Below are 17,931 nucleotides of genomic sequence, written 5' to 3'. Positions count from 1 at the left end.
GTGTTGAAGAGATCATAGCTACTAAAGAGACGAACTTTACAAAGACAATAGGAAAAAAATGGCTTGAGGGCAATTTAGGAATTTGCAAGATCGCACCCACTGCAGGCTCAAGCTTGTAAAGGAAAATCCTTTGAGAACAGATTCTAGGGGCAACCTGCTTACACTTGGGGTCCTAGGGAGTTGTTTCTCCATGCTCAGCTGCCCAGGTACTCAGAGGCTGCTGCAGCTGTGATTCCAGGGCACCAAGCTACAGCTCCAAGCTGGAGGCAAACTTTGGCATCATTTACATGATGCTGGTTCTGCAGGAATGCAGGATACTAAAGTTAAGGGAACATAGAGGCTTCTACCAGATTTCAAAGGCAGTGAGAAGCCAGGCAAAGTATAGCAGAGTCTGTGTCCCTGCACCTGTCCCTAGAGTGTGATATATGAAGGTGTTAAAGTAAAGTCAATGGAGACTTCAGGAATTAAGAGACGCCATATGAACTGCCTAATGAGAAAAGCTGCTGGCTGCAGAAAGAACCAGTCTAAAAGACAGCACAAGTGCCCTGCAAATAGCAAGGCCAAAAGGACAGGGCCATCCCAGTCCATTGCAGAGAAAACCTTGTTGCCATGTGTCCTAGAAGCTATATGCAGAATTACCAGGCCTGTTTGCCTGGGTGGGTTTTGGTCTTGCTTTTGCCCTATCCCTTCTGTGTATGTTGCCATTCCTCCATTTTGGAATGAGCATGTTTACTCTGTGCCATTGTCTACTGCACATGCATATATGTAACTTGCTTATAATTTGTAAAGGGGTTTGGAATTTAGCTTGAGTCTCAGATGAGAATTTAGAGTTAGACTTTGGGCAATGCTGGAACTGTTAAAACTATAGGAACTCTTGGAGAGGAACTGAATGCATTTTGTATTGTGAGATGGACATGAATTTTGGGGGGCCAGGGGCAAAATGCTATGAATTTGGGGGTATCTCCCAAAAGCTCCTGTGTTAATGCAGGAATATTTAGAAATGACTAGATTATGAGAGCTATAACATAATTGGTCCATCCTACTTTGAATGGACTAACTAGACAATAACTGTAGGCAGGCGGGGGGATGGTCTGGGGAGATGCAACACTGGAGACCTCCTCCCTGCAGCCTCTTCCTCTTTTTCTTTCTGCTTCCCAGTCACCATGAGCTGAGAAGGTTTCATTGTGCCTTCTGCCATGATGTTATGCCTCACCTTGGGCTAGGGTAATGAAATTGGCCCACTACAGACTGAACCTCTAAAACCATAAACCAAAATAAAATTTTCCTTCTCTAAGTTGTTCTTGTTAGGTATTCTGGTCACAGCAATGAAAACCTAACTAATATAATAAACAACTGGCAAATTTAAATAAAGTATTTCCCTGAGTTCTATGAATTGTTTTGGCAAATTAATCAAACCCAAGGAGGGAGTCATAGGACTCCCAACTTATAGCCAGTATGTGAAGAATATAGGCAAGAAGCCAATACTTGTGATGGGTATCTGTAACTGAGTGCAGTGTTGTTGGGCCAAGTCCCTAACTGGTAGAATCTGACTCTAAGTAGAGAGTGTCATTAATTGAGATGAGTTAAAAGACGCCCCACTGGTATTAAAAGAGTTATATAATTGCTCAGGTTGGAAAAAAAATTCATACGTAGAGAAACAGTTGCTTTCCAATCTAGGAAACAATGAATGCATTAGTTTAATTTCTGAAAAATTCTCTGGAGCAGAAGAAAAAGGAGTTATGTTATGTTACGCACATAACAATATGAGTATTAATTCCAACCCACCAGTTAATACCTCCAAAAAGTTCCCCATAAATTAAGTTCTTGGCTAATGAAAGAGAAATTTTGAGAATTAGGTTGCAGGAATAGCTAGTGGTAGAGTGCTTACTTAGCATGCGCTGGGTTCAATCCCCAGCACCAAAAGAAAAAAAAATTTTTTTTTTTTTTTTTAGTTTTTGGCGGACACAACATCTTTGTTTGTATGTGGTGCTGAGGATCGAACCCAGACCGCATGTGAGCGCGCTACCGCTTGAGCCACATCCCCAGCCCAGAAAAAAATATTTTTTTAAATATCTATTTCAAGGGAAAGAAAAGAGCTATTTTGAAGTATGTGAACTTTAGGGGATTTTTTGGAAAACATCCTGTCTCTTAACACTTCCATTACACAAAAAGCACTCATTATTGAACTGAATTACTACTTATGGGACTTGTTCATGACATGAAGAGATAATGCTGGGGGAGGTGGGGAAGTCCAGTGATTATTTAGTTTTTAATTTTTCAAGTCTCTTATTTACCAGTTATGGTAGTTCTCTAAACACAGAAAATACTTACCTCTCAAGATAACAGTGATTTAGTGTTACCTAATACTTCCAAAAATAAGTACACTAATTGCCTTTGAAGATGAGGGGTCTCATCATCTAACTTTATGGGTCCAAAGTAGAAAATATTCACTGCAAGCTATTTACCTGTTAGGATAAATGCTATGAGGGTAAGAGGAAGTCAGGTCCTTTCAGTATTTCAGGAAACTTACAAACCCTACCGCAGAGGGTACTATACTTTTAAGCAATGGCAAATATCTCTTGCTTTCTCTATATATAAAGTACATTTTGACTCCTTACCCTATAGACTTCATGACTAGTTTTTAGTTCACATTATTAAACCATGGATAAATATATATATATATATATAAAATATTAAATAAATTAAATAGGAAAACAGACTAATGTTTTAAATTATTTTGGAAAGGTAGGAAAAATAGACCACCAGTCTTTTAAATTATTTTATATTTCTAGTGTATGTATCTGAAGTTATTCTCTTCATTTAAAATATATGATTCTCTTGATCCTTTTGTGAGGAAAACATACAATTTTGATAACAGATGTTAACAGCACTATGATAATTTAGCAGAAAAGAACACTGATTTTGCCAATTGTATGTTATTGCAATATCTACTATAAGAAAAAGTGGTACAGATTTTTATAGGTTATTAAATTGAAGGTACATGAATACCTCTTTAAAAAAAAATAAGCATGATAGGCTTTTATTCAATAGGGGTTTTAAATTTTTTTTAACCTTTACTGTATTTATTTATTTTTATGTGGTACTGAGGATTGAAACCAGTACCTCACATGTGGCTAAGCAAGTGCTCTTCCACTGAGCCACACACCCAGACCCGTATGAATAACTCCTAATTTACATATCCTATTCTTGTTAGGATATACTAGGACAATTTGATTTATACATAAAAATCATACTTTAAAAACTTGGAATACTCACATAACAATATGAGTATTAATTGCAACCCACCAGTTAATACCTCCAAAAAGTTCCCCATAAATTAAGTTCTTGGCTAATGAAAGAGAAATTTTGAGATACCTAGGAAGAAAAAAATGAAAAAAAATACATATGCTACCTTACCATATAGGAGTTGACTAATAACCATTTTCTATGTTTACTATAAATGTGTCTCATAAAAGAAACTAACAAAAGTTAATAAATTACAAACTGATTATAATCATGCAATAAATGACAAAGGTCTGGTAAAGATGTGTGTAATGAAAGACGGCAGTAATCTTATTTATTAAAACAATAATTATCAACTACAATTTAACATTAAGGAACCCCAAAAATGTTAAAAAGACAAAATGTTCCTATTTACTGCACTAAGCTCGCTTTCTCTATTAATTCATTAAAATACTTTTCTGTTTTTATCCAATTTTCAAGTGAAGATTTTATTTACTAGCAAATATTCTCCATCAAAGTAGAATAAATGTCTTTCAATTGAAACTAAAAGTTTTCCATAAATTTCTTATAATAAAAATTGCCAAAACTACATATAAAATTAAGAATCATTGCTAATTATTGTCAACTTACAGTAAGGAAGAGTTGGATGTGAAGTCATTCTTCTGACATTATTAATGGCTTTCTTAATCATCTGGCAAAAAAAAAAAGAATTATTTTATAGTTTCAATAAAAAGATTAAGAATTTCAAATATAGGGCTGGGGATGTAGCTCAGTGGTAGAGCTCTTGCCTAGCATATATGCAGTCCTGGTTTCAATATCCAACACCAAAAAAAAAAAAAAAAAAAAAAAAAGATGATAAATACAAAAAGATAAAAAAGTAAAATAATTTACATTGTGACAGGAAAGTCAATTATTTATTTTTATATGACTTTACCACTTCCATTATGAATACTAAACTTACTAAACATATTAACATTAAGATTAATATTAAGAAGTTTAATGGTGCTCCTGCCAATTCTCTGATTGTACTAAATTTACTGGAATATTCATGAATAACATGAAGTTAAAGAGACAGAAGCATGTGAAAATAAAAGAGATAAACAGAAATTCAAGTAAACTTTGATAGTTTGGGACAATTAACTCATCTTATTATTTATTTATTTATAGTACCAGATATTGAACCCAGAGGCGCTTAACCACTGAGTCACATCCCCAGCCCTGTTTTATTTTATATTCTGAGACAGGGTCTCGCTAAATTGCTTAGGACTAGCTAAATTGCTGAGGCTAGCTTCAAACTTGCAATCCTCCTGCCTCAGCCTTCCCAGCTGCTGGGATTAAGTCATGTGCCACACACACGATTAAAATCATGCTTTGAATGATTTAACTAGCTTGTTAAATAAGAATTTTAAAAATACACAAAATTAAAGGGAAATTTTTAATTTGTAGACTACTTCTTACTTGTACTGCATCATAATTATAGTTACATGATATTCTAAGTCTCAGGTAGATTTTTTGTTGTTGAGCTTTGGGTTATTAAATTGTTCAATTAGCTTGAAATCTGTATAGAAGATGAGGAGTTGGTAGGAAGAAAAGAGACTACTAGGTCAGCAGAACTGTTGAGGGATAGAAAAACTAGAATATATATGAATGCAATCATACTCCCAAACAGAAGTTGGTTATAACAAATATACTCTTTTTTGTATTAGTATTCATGAGTCAGTAGAATGATAGGATTAAAAATATTTTGTCAATTCTCCAGATAAAAAGAAAAATTGATTTTGTTTAAATCTCATATTTAAATCCCATGCTCTTAAAGATGCCTAAAAGTTCCTATTCTTTTTTTCATCTTTTTTTTTTGGGGGGGGGGCGCGGGGTATAGAGGATTGAACTCAGGGGCACTCAACCACTGAGTGACATCTCCAGCCCTATTTTGTATTTTATTTAGAGACAGGATCTCACTGACTTGCTTAGTGCCTTGCCATTGCTGAGGCTGGCTTTGAACTTGATATCCCCCTGCCTCAGCCTCCCTTGCCAATGGGATTACAGGTGTGCGCCATGTGCTCCAAGGAGCGATTTTTTTTTTCCTGAAAGCACATATTGAACTTTGTAAGACAAAAAAAAAAAAAAAAAAAAAAAAAGAAAGAAAGAAAAAAAATCATTAACTACCAGGGGAAATTCATATAAAAGAGAAGGACCTTATTCTATTGGCCTTGCTTTCTTGAAAAAAGGATGGATCAATCCCAATATTTATGTTCACAAATCATGACATCCACAACTAAAAAGCTGTCCTAAGATGTAGACAGGAAAAAAATTCAACCCTAACAGAAATTTCAAAGATCATTTCTATTTATAATGATTTGGAGTATAAACAAATTTTTCTATTCACTGACAATATGTCCAACACTATTCTTAGGGATCATCAGTCTATAAGGCAGTCAGAATATAAGCTCTGAAAGAACTTACATACCAGAGGGTATAAAAAGACAACTAAACAATGATGGATTGCTGATTTCAACAATTAATAAGTACTTTTATAAAGATGATAAAATTAGATAATAATGGATGATTGGGGATGCAGTGATGAGGGACAGATATCTTTACTAGGGAAGTCAGGTAAATCTCTGGGAATATGAATTGAGATCTAAATGGTAAAATAGAGGAAAAGAGCATGTTAAGCAGAAGACAAAGTAGAAGTTCTGACATGGCAGTAAGACTAATGAGTTTGAGAAATAGAAGCCAATGTAAATACAACAAGAAAAACCAAGTGAAGAAGGAGACAAGGCTGCAGAGGCAGGCAAGTGCTAAAACTTTTAATGCATTAGAGGCCATGTTAATGACTTGTTCTTTTAAAGTTGTACAGGAAAGGGCTGGGGCTGTAGCTTAGCGGCAGGGTGATTGCCTAGCACACATGAGGCAATGGATTCATTGGATCCTCAGCAACACATAAAAATAAATAAAATAAAGGTATTATGTCCATCTACAAAAAAAAAGTTGAATTTTTAAAGAGGGGAGCAACAATCTGATTGATGCTTTAGAAACATTTGTTGCTCTGTATAGAATAGAGTGCAAGAGACCAGCAAGAAAGCTGGTATAGGAATTGTACTGTATTCTTTGAAGCTGGAAAAAAAAAAAAGAGTCTATTATTTCTATGCATATCTTCTGTATATTCTCTTTAATTTGATTTTAAAATATTATAATTAAATTCCACAAATTTAAACATATTTGTCAACTGAAAAAAATCCAACTATATTAACCAAGTCATGTCATTTGAATAATTACTAAATTGCTTTTCAAATTCAATTTAATCCTTAAAACAGTGGCTCCTGAAATCACCAAATTAAGAAGAGTAGAGGGCTTTATATTGAGCTCTACCACAAATTCAACATAGTGACAAATTGAAACACTTGATTTTTTTAAAACTCAAATTTCATTTAAATGAGTAAGGATGAAATGAGTAAGGAGTAAGGATGAATGAGTAAGGAGAAAACAGCTACAAGAAATAATGCAAAGAATTATATGGTTTTATTAGCTATAAAGAACTGCATTAAGTACCAAATATTAAAACGTATTATTAAAGATGATGGAGCCTTTCCTTGAACAATTACCCAAACTAATTGATAAAACTTTTTTTTTTTGGTCAGGGAAAATATTTTACAGGACTCATAAAATTTTAAAACAACAACAACAACAAAAAACCCCTGCCACTTAGAAAGTCACTGAAACAACATGTGTTTCTTTGATTCTATGAATCAATTCCTATACCTTAAGTATCAATAAAGAAAAATCTTGAAGGTATAAATATGGATCACCTATTAGGTGATCAGGTTTCAAATAGATCCCCATTCACTTCAGAAAAAATCTTTTTCCATTAATATTTATATCACATTTTGCTTAATTTTTTAAAAATTGTTTTTGTTTAAAAAAAGATATTTTGCCTCTGTATGAAGAAAAAGACTGGGGCTGTGGTTCAGTGGTAGAGTGTTTGCCTCGCACATGTGAGGCACTGGGTTTGATCCTCAGCACAACATAAAGAAAATAAATAAATAAAATACAGGCATTGTGTCCATCTATAACTAAAAAGGGACCATTTTTACTATTAAATGATATTTTCTAGACCAGGGATTGGCAAACCATTTTTTATAAAGTGCTGGACAATAAATGTATCAAGCTTTATGAGCATATAGTTTCTGTTGCAAATACTTAATAATGCCACTGTACCATGAAGGCACCCACAGGAAAAATATAAATAAAGGGTTTTGGCTTTTCCTATAAAAATTTATTCATAAATGTACACTAAAATAGAATTTCATGAAATTTTCATGAAACCACAAAATGCATGACTTTTTTTTTAGACCCATTGAGAACACAGCTTGTGTTAGACTACTTGTCTAACATGTGTAAGGCCATGGGTTACACCCCCAAATACCAAAAAAAAAAAAAAAAAAAAAAAATTAAGCATTGCTCTTAGTGATGTAGCTATTTAAATATAGACTATGGGCGCGTTTTAATCTATCCTATGGGTCATACCATGATTAAACCTGCTCTGAACCATTAGGTTTCAAAAAATTATTAATTAAAATATACTTCTTTGGTTTTAAAACAAAGCATACTTTTAAAATAATTTTTTTTGTATTTTATGTATGCTTATTTTTAAAATTTATTTTAAAATAAACTTTTAAAAAACCTTTCAATTATCCTTTTTTATCCATTAACCAAAATGGCAGAGCTGTCAAAAACCTAAATATCTTTAACTTTACATACCACAGATGCTCCTCTGCCAGTCTGTGTACTACCAAGCCACGGCATGTTGATTGGAGTGCCAGGATTACTATGTGTATATGGCGTTGTGCCTTGAACAGCTGTTAAATCATCATGAGCATGTATAACCAAGAAATCTTCTGATCTATAAAGGAATGTCAACCAGAATGAGAACAACCTATCACTCCTTCTTTTTTTTTTTTCATCTGAGAGCTCTAACATTGACTATTTCCCTTTAAAATAAATTTTCTTCAACTCTTACTCCTAACTCACAATGACTTTCATACTCAATTTCCATTCCCTTCACTTACTCTCTCTCTCCTAACTCTTACTTTCCTTTTTGAAGCTCCTGCCACCCATTATTTACTTTTTACCACATTGGGTTCTACTCTGCTTATACTTTAGTAACATTTCTTTAAAAAAAACCTTTTTAAGGTTATAGTTCAGCACATATAGTCCCAAATATAACATTTTTGAATAAAAACAAAGTATAAGCGTACCCTTTGGTTTCCAATTCTACATCATCATCTACCCAAGTATAGATCTGTGTAGCCAGAATTCCAGAAACATCCAGTTCTTGAACATCATGGCTGGAAGCAATTGCTATGCAATTTCTATTTGCCTGAAAAATAAATCATACGGTAATTTTTAAATAAGAAAGCACAATAGATACATTGGCTACTTCTGAAAATAATCCCTAAAAATAATATTTTAAACTAACTTAAGCAATTAAACTTTTGGTGAAATAATCATAAGCTTGAACTTCGAGATATGTTTATGTTCTAGGAATTCCAGTACATCCAACAGAAAGCCAACTATGAATGGTAGTATATGTATCAGCTTATTTGCTCTCCTAGCACTCACTCTCTCTAGTCTGGTAGAATGCTACAATCTCCCTAAAAGTTTGCACAACTCAAAACTGTGAAGGGACCAGGTGTAGTGGCACACACCTGTAGTCCCAGCTACTCAGGAGACTGATGTGGGAGGATTTCTTGAGCCCAGGAGTTTGAGGCCAACCTGGACAACACAGTGAGATCCCATCTCAAAAACCAAAAACCAAAAAAATTCCCAAAGCAATAAACAACAACAACAACAAACCCCCAAATGTGGAGGAAGATACTAAAGAAGATAAAATCTCTGAAAACTAGAGAAAGTAGGGAGATAAGAAACTCTAAAGACATATGGTTAATTAGTTAAATAAAATAATATCACTCTCTCCTAAAACCTTTCAGTTTCAGGCAAGAAAAACAGAAGAAAGAAAGATTCACAGAGAAAAAGTATATGGGCAAGAAAAGAGTGGAAGAAGTATGCCAGAAGAAATCACAAATGACAAGTTGGTCAGATTAAATTATGTAAAATTTTAAAGATCTATGAATTAAAAATGCACATCTCAGGGATGTAGCTCTGTAGTAGAGCAGTTGCCTAGCATGAGCTAAGCTCTAGGTTTGATCAGAAGCACTGCCAAAAAAAAAAAAAAAATAATAATAATAAACACATCTCAAACAGAAAACAGAAAGATACCAACGACAAAGAGAAAATACGATTACTATATTATTATGTGAAATGCTAATGCATTAATAAGTAAAGAAAAGGATAACTAGACTATTGAAGATGACTGTCCATGGATCTCTCCAATTTTGAATGTCTTATGAATCACTGACTGCCCTTTTTTTCCTGTAGGATCATTCCCAGGATGTTTATACAGTGATGGTTTTCTCCTTCCAGAGCAAATGTCAGGTATGCTTACTGTCCATTAGAAAAGACCTGGGTTCACTAAAGTGAGTGATCCTCTCCTATAACATGACCTATTGCATATGCAGGCACTGTTTCTATATGGTTCCCTTTTGTTGTTTCTCAGTTTGAATCATAGCTCAGAGAACCAGTGTGAAAATGATGATATTCTTGCTACTGCTCTTGCTGTCAGAAATAAAGTCTTTTGTCTGTGATTCAGGATTCCCGTATCTTCAAACAGCATCCATTAAACTGTGAAAGTTAACTTGTTAGCTTGAATATAAAGTCAAATCTCATAAACTTCACAATTCTTGATATAGTTCCCAACTAAACAAATAGGGAAAAGTTCAATCTCAATGATATTAACAAACAAACAAAAAATATATAAAGCAAAAAATATTATTTCTCAATTATAACTTAGCAAGGATATAAAAATATCAAATCTGGAGAAATAATTAAACAAGCATACACTTACAAGTGAATGGCACACTTTAAATATATGAATGATTACTCATTACTAGTTACTTATATACAGACCCCCAAAAGAAAAAAGCTAGTTAGTTGTATTGGATAGACTATTTTAAATAAAATTTTCTTCAGAAGGCGGCAGATGAGTAGGGTATAGACAAAAATTTTATATTTGATATATGTATACCATGTTATAAACAAACTACAGTATAAGAACTGCTTGACAAAGGACCTAATTCCAAATTTGCCTGCTTCAAGCAGAGTTAGTCATTGTTCAAGTTTCTGAGAAAAATGAGATGAAAGATACAGAGAAATAAGAGGACAGAATGACAAAGGAACTGTGTAGGAGAAATCAAAGAGAAGACAGGCTTAGCATAAAAGATGAAGAAATAACTGGTGTAAGAATTTCTGAATGAGTAATTCCACAGGATACATATCTAAATTACATAAAATTATTGCAAATTAGGAACATATGAACACACATGCATGCACTTGTACACACACATATGCCTTCTTTATCCTTTAGGAATACAAGAAAAAAGATAACATTTATCTTTAAATTAATGGAAAGAAAACAAAACAAAAGAAGTGACTAGAAACTGTTCAATAAGGCAATGAAGGGAGATAAAAGGGGGAAATTACTAAGACAAATTTCAACACTGGACGATTATATTTAAGGCTACCTTTACTATGGGAACTTAGAGACATCTCTAAGGAGGATGGTAAGTATAAGTCTAAGGAAAACATACTAATTGGGAAACTACTGGTAGTGGGAGAATTTATAAGCCACATATAGGCTTAAATTTAATCAAATAGTAAGAATTATATTTAACATACTCATAAGAAATATAGAAAATATTTTCTTTGTGTTAGGTGCTATTATCTCACATAAATTCTAAAGTTATTGCATATATAAATAATTTATATGCTTTTCTCTATAGCAATAAAAATCTTATCAGTACATTTCCCAAATTATATGTTAATAAAATCACATTACCAAATAATATAATCAATTTATAAAATAAAGAAAACTGATTCAGGTTATAATTTAAGAAGTGTGAAGTAGTTTTGGAAAGGAGAAATAGAGACATTAAATAAACTTACTGATTCTTTAACTATGAACATGTAATGATTAAAGAAAAAAATCTATAGACTTACTTTATTAACAGCAAATGCAGTAATGATATCAGATTCCTTATGAATAATTCTTGCTTTACCTCCAGGATATCCCAAATCTGCTTCTATCTACAAGGAAGAAAATAAAATATGACTTTAAGAATAGGCCAAATAGTATGCTAGTCTAGCATCTGATACTTGCATAAATTATTTTAAGAAAGTTTTTTTAGATATTTCAATTCCAAAGGTGCTATTGTATATAATTCCTAAGACAAAATTGATTGGATGAGGGGAATTTAATTTTTTTCAAATTTGTTTTTTCACATTTTTATAAAAAGATAGTTGATACAACTCAGAACTTCATTAATTGATTATACTCCGAAGCTACAACGAATTAACTTTAGAGAACCAAAACATTTTAATTAAAATTTATTTACCAAATTTCTTAGTACTATAATTCTTATTTTATTTTTTATTTTTTGGTGGTTTTAGGGATTGAACCCAAGGCCTTGTGCATGCAAGGCAAGAACTCTACCAACTAAGCTATATCCCCAGCCATTTAATAGTATTTTATATATTTTTATGTTAAATGGTCAGATGGTGAATATTTTAGGTTGTGTGGACCACAAATGGTTACTGTTGCACATTCCTCTCCCCCACCAAACAATGCTTTAAAAATGTAAAGACCATTCTTTGCTCATGGGTTATACAAAACCAGGTGGGGTTTGACCAGGTATGTATAGTTTACTGACTTCTAGTCTAAATGATTTTCTATTTATAGAGGAAAAATCTGAAACCTTGAAGACATGGTAACTCCTCTAAGTCAGTATAAGTTTAGTAAACCATAATTCAATGTAGTTTACACAAGGGGAAAATATCTTACATTCCTTTACCCTAAAGAAAGTGTATACAAAATCTTTAAATTCAGAAGAAATTATATAAAATCAATTTACTAAAATAAATAAAAGTTTGAATGTGGAAGCAATTATTAAGAGTTTGAAACATTGCTTAATGTAGGGTATACTTCATTTTATTTTTCCTAACCTTCAATCTTTTTAAAGGAATTACAAAATGTGTCACCACTTACTATAAAATGCAGAAAATATTAATTTGTAATTAGCACATAACACATTTATTTCCTGAAAAATTTAGATAAAAATATCACTAATGCCTACCTGCTGACCACAGAATTCATAAGAGTTCAAAATATTTTTTTAAATGACATCAGACTGTTCAATTGCAGAGCTGAGATTTATGTAATAACCAAATCAAAATAACCACTATGAAGAGAAAACCATAGTCATTAGATGTTAACGTCAAATATATTCTAATCTAAAATATGATTTCCTTACAAACAAAAATATTTCAGTAGTGTTTGCTGAACATTCGGGTTGAGAATCAACTTGTCTTCTAGGAATGTCTTACCTCTGGCCCAGCAAGAATGGACAAATCAAATTCTGTAATTTCATGATAAAATCCCAATTTACCCATCTATCTGCCTGATAGCTAAAATACTCTTAAGTGTCTATTATTAGGTTTTGAAGAAACTGGAAGCAGAGAGATATTTCCATAGCACAGAGGGATCTACTATTTGCTGGCAATTATTGGATTGAGGGGAATATATCAGTTTCATCTGGGGAGCTTTTTCCCCAAGTGCAGAAGGAAAGCTCAAGCAGATATAAATGTCAAAAAGCTTTCTCAATGTTGGAATACATTCTTGTTTTCTATTATCTAAAAATAATATTTCTCAATAATGTGGTGTCAAGCTGAGCTGCATGAGAATGAAATGAGGTGACTTTTTAAAATACAAAGATTCTAAACTCTACGTCAGATGCATATTTAGAATCCTATAATCATGGGGCAAAGCAATGGTGCCTAACATCTCAAGTGTTTTAGGCAAACTAAATTTGAGAATGACTAAGCATGTAGAAGATAAGACTAGAGAAAGAAGCTCATGCAGGAATTTAAAAGCTATAATAAAGAGGAAAGATATTAGGGCTGAGAAAGCCACTGGAAGAGTTTGAAATTTCTGATTGGTGTGAGCTAAAACATAAAGGGTATAAGAATGGCTGCCAAAAAGTCAATGAAGAAGCTACTACAGTGACTTAAGTTACTGAGAGGTAATGGTGGATTGAATTAGGAGAGTAGGAATGGTGGCTTATCCCAATAGATAAGAAATAGATAACCTGAATTGTCCTATACCTGTTAGAGAATTTGAATTTGTAATTAAAAAAATTCAAAGATTCTACCAAACACTTAAGAAATAATACTACTATATCTATATAAATTATTCCAAACATTAAGAATCCTTGCCAACCTATTGTAAGAAAGGCTAACATAAATCTAATACCAACATAAAGCAAAAAATGTATAAAAAAGGGCTGGGGTTGTGGCTCAGTGGTAGAGCACTTGCCTAGCATGTGTGAGCACTGGTTTCAATTCTTAGCATCACATATAAATAAATAAATAAAAGTCCACTGACAACTTAAAAAAAAATGTATAACAAAACTACAAACCGATATCCTTCATGAATATAAATGCAAAAATTCTTAAAATTTGAACAAATAAAAACTGACAATATTGAAATGGGATAATAAATCATGGCCAAGTAGCCTGAAGTGGGGCCATGAATGCAAGACTAGTTTAAAAAAAATCCATAAATTTATTTAGCCATACCAACAGACTAACAAAAGAAAAGCCATGTGATCATCTCAATAGTAGCAAAACAACAACAAAATCCAAAAAACCCAAACCATTTAACAAAATCCAACATCCATTCCTGATTAAATGGGGAAAAAAGACCAGTGGGCTGATTCAGAATTTGAAAAGATGACTGGGCTGCCTGGAAAAATCATCAAAGGAAAGCCAGCATTGGCTGGTAGAAGTGGTTCCTGGCATCAAAGCAGAACCAGATAAAAGCAATACCCATTATTTTCATGTGGTCACTGCTGGCCTCTAGGATTCCAACTTTGAGGAGGGGATTTTAATTGTTCCTTCCAGAAGAATACCCAAAGGCAGCACCTAAAGTACATTTCATGACCAAACTTTATTTTCCTAATGTAGACAGGTCAGGAAGAATATGTTATGTATTCTGAAAGATAAGTGGTCAACAGCACCAGCTTCCCATAATTCTGCTATTGACTCTTGCTTTGTTAAGTGTTCTTAATTCAGAGGATCTATTAGAAAATGATGAAGCACAGCAGTGAGAGACCAACAAAGTTCAAGTCACAGAAATACTTGAAACATAGACTAGGCTGTCTGCCACAAGTAGTATTTAAATCAATCTGATTATCAAATGCACATCATCAAATGTGCATCACTTCTGTTCTATAAAGTTATCTTCATTTTTTGTTTGCATTTAATGGACACAACAGTCTTAGAAACATTACAGAATAAAAGTTAGGACATCTTCAGTCCTTTGGTGATTAAATGCACATTATCAAATCTATATCTTTTCTCAATTCACCATGGTAAAGCAGAAGCAGATGCTAGAACATGGATTGTTGGGAAAAGTTTAAAAGTAGTGAAACTGCTTTTATTCATTTCCTAGTCATGGGGGACATAGTATGTGAAGATAAACTATAAAGCACAGTGTAGTAAATATACAGCATGGTAAACAAAGATAGTTTATCAGGGTGAGCTTCAGAGTGTTTACTTTAAAATCCTATAGATGAACAAGAATGATTGTTTGAATCGACACTAAACAAATAGCACAACCCTCCCTAAGAAGATTATCACTTTGCTATCAAGTATAGATCTCCCTTCAACAAAAAGCTTTTGACAATATAGTATGACTTGTCTGGAATCTTCTGTAAATCTTATGTTTTAGTAAAATATTTTTTTTGTTATTAAAAAACTCTCAGCAAGCTAATAATATAAAGAAACTTCTCCAAGCTTATGAGGGCAACTACAACAAACCTACAGGTAATCTCATGATACTACAACAAACCTACAAGTAACCTCATGATAAAACAAAACAAAACAACACCAAAAAAAAAAAAAAAGAAAAGAAAAAAAACCTAAACGTACAACTATGATATCTTTCTCCCTCCAGAACATTTTTAGTACCAAAAATAAATCTCATTAAGCATTCAGCTCCCATCCCCTCTTGTCTAAGAACTTGGCAAGCACCAATTCTTTCTGTCTTTATAGATTTATCTATTCTGGATATTTTATATAGATAGAAAAAAAAATTAAATGCTAGCTGGGCGTGGCGACAAACACTTGTAATCCCAGCAGCTCAGGAAGCTGAGGCAGGAGAATCGCAAGTTCAAAGCTAGCCTCAGTAACTTATCAAGGCCCCAAGCTACTCAGAGAGACCCTGTCTCTAAATAAAATATTAAAAAGGGCTGGGTATGTGGCTCAGTGGTTAAGCATCCTTGGGTTCAATCCCTGGTACAAAAAAAAAAAAAAAAAAGAAGAGAAAGAAAAGAAAAACTAAATGCTTTCTTTTAATATATGAAAAACAAGAATCTATTCTCAATATTTTTATTCAGTCTGGGACTGGAAGTTGTAGTCAGTGTGATAAAGAAAAAGTAAGCAAATAAGTAAGCAAGCTAGCTAGCTTGGTTAGCAGAAGGATATATCTGAAGGACAACAATACACATAAAGATTATAAAGCTATAGTAATAAGTAACTGTGCAGCTAGCATAAAGATGGAAAACAGATTGATAGACCAAAAGAAGGGTCCAGAAATAGACCTACACATCTGTGTCAATGATTTTTGAAAAGGAAATTCAATGGATGAAAGGATAATGTCTTGAACAAGACATTGTAAAGAGAATAAAAAGACTATAAAATAAAACCATGATGAACTATCATTAAACTAGAATGGCTAAAGTTAACTATACAAAGTATAAATAAGAATATGAAGTAACTGGGCTGGGGTTATGGCTCAGAGAGCACGCCTAGCATATGCGAGGCCCTGGGTTCAACCCTCGGCACCACATATAAATAAATAAAACAAAGGTATTAAAAAAAAAAGTCTCTTCTTTTTATTTTGTGTGTGTGTGTGTGTGTGTGTGTGTGTGTGTGTGTGAGAGAGAGAGAGAGAGAGAGAGAGAGAGAGAGAGAGAGAGAGAGAGAGAAAATATGAATCTTTTTTGTAGATGGACACAACACAATGCTTTTATTTTTATGTGGTGCTGAGAATTGAACCCAGGTCCAGCCGGTGCTAGGCGAGCGCTCTACCACTGAACCACAAAATCCAGCCCCCAAAGAAGGCTTTTCATTAAAAAAAAAAAAGAAGAAGAATATGAAGTAACTGAGATTTCAACCACTGATGAAAAAAGTATAAATGATACAATCACCTTGGAAAACACTTGGGCAGTTTCCTAAAAAGGTTAAGCATAAACCTACCATATGATCCAGTCATTCTACTTATAGGCATTTATTTACACAACAGAAATAAAAGCATATGTCCATAAAAGAGCCATATGCATGAATTTTCAAAAGCAGGCTTTATTGAAAGAGCCCCCAAATGGAATAAGCTCAACTGTTAAATGATATGTAAACAGATAAACTGGTAATGTCCATACAATATAATGCACACATAACAGAAATGAAAAAGAATGAACTACTGACACATACAATGACATGGAGATATCTCAAAATAATTATGCTTAGTAAAAGGTAAAAACCAAAATGATATAATTCCATTTACATAAAATTCCAATGCATATTAGTTTATAATGTCAGGAATCAGATCTCTAGTTGTTTGGAGAGAAAAAGAACAGAGGGGAGAGGGAAGTAAAAGGGAGGGATTGAAGTCTGGAGGGTGGTGGACAAATGCATCACCTTCTGGTAATAGCTTCATAAACACACAATCCAAAATTAAAGTTTTACACTTTAAATATGTGGAGTTGTTTTAGATCAAACATACCTAATAAGTTATTTTAAAAAACGTACAGTAAAGAGCTTAAAAATTCTTGCAAAATGGTTATGATGTTAACCAAACAAAATGACTGCATTTTGATGTAACATGAGGATTTCAGAAATATAACATTATAATTATTAACATTTTATGAACAGAATCAAAAGAAAAACCTTTGGATAAAAATTCTTGATAATGTACAGGGAGTAGTTAGTAACAATTAACAAAGAAAATTGTTAATTAATTAAAAATTTGATTTATATTCTCTGAAAATTTCCAAAAAACATTAGAAAAATTTAAAGTATGAGTTATATACATTTATTTTGCTAAAGTTTTAGTTACGATATACACTTGTATCAACTAAGTCTTTGTTATTAATTGCATAAAATTATTTCTTCTATTTTAAAAGATTCCTTTGAAAAAGAATAAAAGGGGGCTGGGACTGTAGCTCAGTGGAAGAGCATTTCCCTAGCATGTGTAAGGCACTGGGTTTGATCCTCAGCACCACATAGAAATAAATAAATAAAGGTATTGTGTGTATCTACAACTGAAAAAAAATAAATAAAGGTAGAATTAGTAGTCTTTAAAAAATCTTTTGAAAAATTCTTTCCCCTAAAAATCACTTTGGTAGGATTATCTTAAAATTAGTGACAATAAATAATATGAAAAATACGTTATATATCAATATAATAATGTCATATTTGAACATGCAATCACAGAACCTCTGGGAAATTTTCATGATT

General features: G+C 32.9%; 1 protein-coding gene across 6 annotated transcripts in view; it reads right to left on the bottom strand.

Moving 5' to 3' along the window:
* The window catches only part of DMXL1 (Dmx like 1), a 164,179-nt gene that overhangs the window by 21,848 nt on the left and 124,400 nt on the right, over positions 1-17,931 (bottom strand). For 4 of the 6 annotated variants that reach the window (XM_081268583.1, XM_081268580.1, XM_081268582.1 and 1 more), the window contains 4 exons: positions 11,359-11,445; positions 8,502-8,623; positions 8,005-8,146; positions 3,874-3,934 (listed from right to left, as the gene is read on the bottom strand). In XM_081268583.1, the coding sequence (XP_081124709.1) occupies positions 3,874-3,934; positions 8,005-8,146; positions 8,502-8,623; positions 11,359-11,445 (412 nt within the window). Of the gene's footprint in view, positions 1-3,873; positions 3,935-8,004; positions 8,147-8,501; positions 8,624-11,358; positions 11,446-12,491; positions 12,597-17,931 lie in introns of those variants that run through there. The other 2 variants (XR_014019040.1, XR_014019041.1) reach the window with 2 other exon arrangements.

This window comes from Spermophilus citellus, assembly GCF_964194105.1.
Source record: "Spermophilus citellus genome assembly, chromosome: 1".
NCBI classification, from domain to species: domain Eukaryota; kingdom Metazoa; phylum Chordata; class Mammalia; order Rodentia; family Sciuridae; genus Spermophilus; species Spermophilus citellus.
This window is presented reverse-complemented; position numbering and strand designations above follow the sequence as displayed.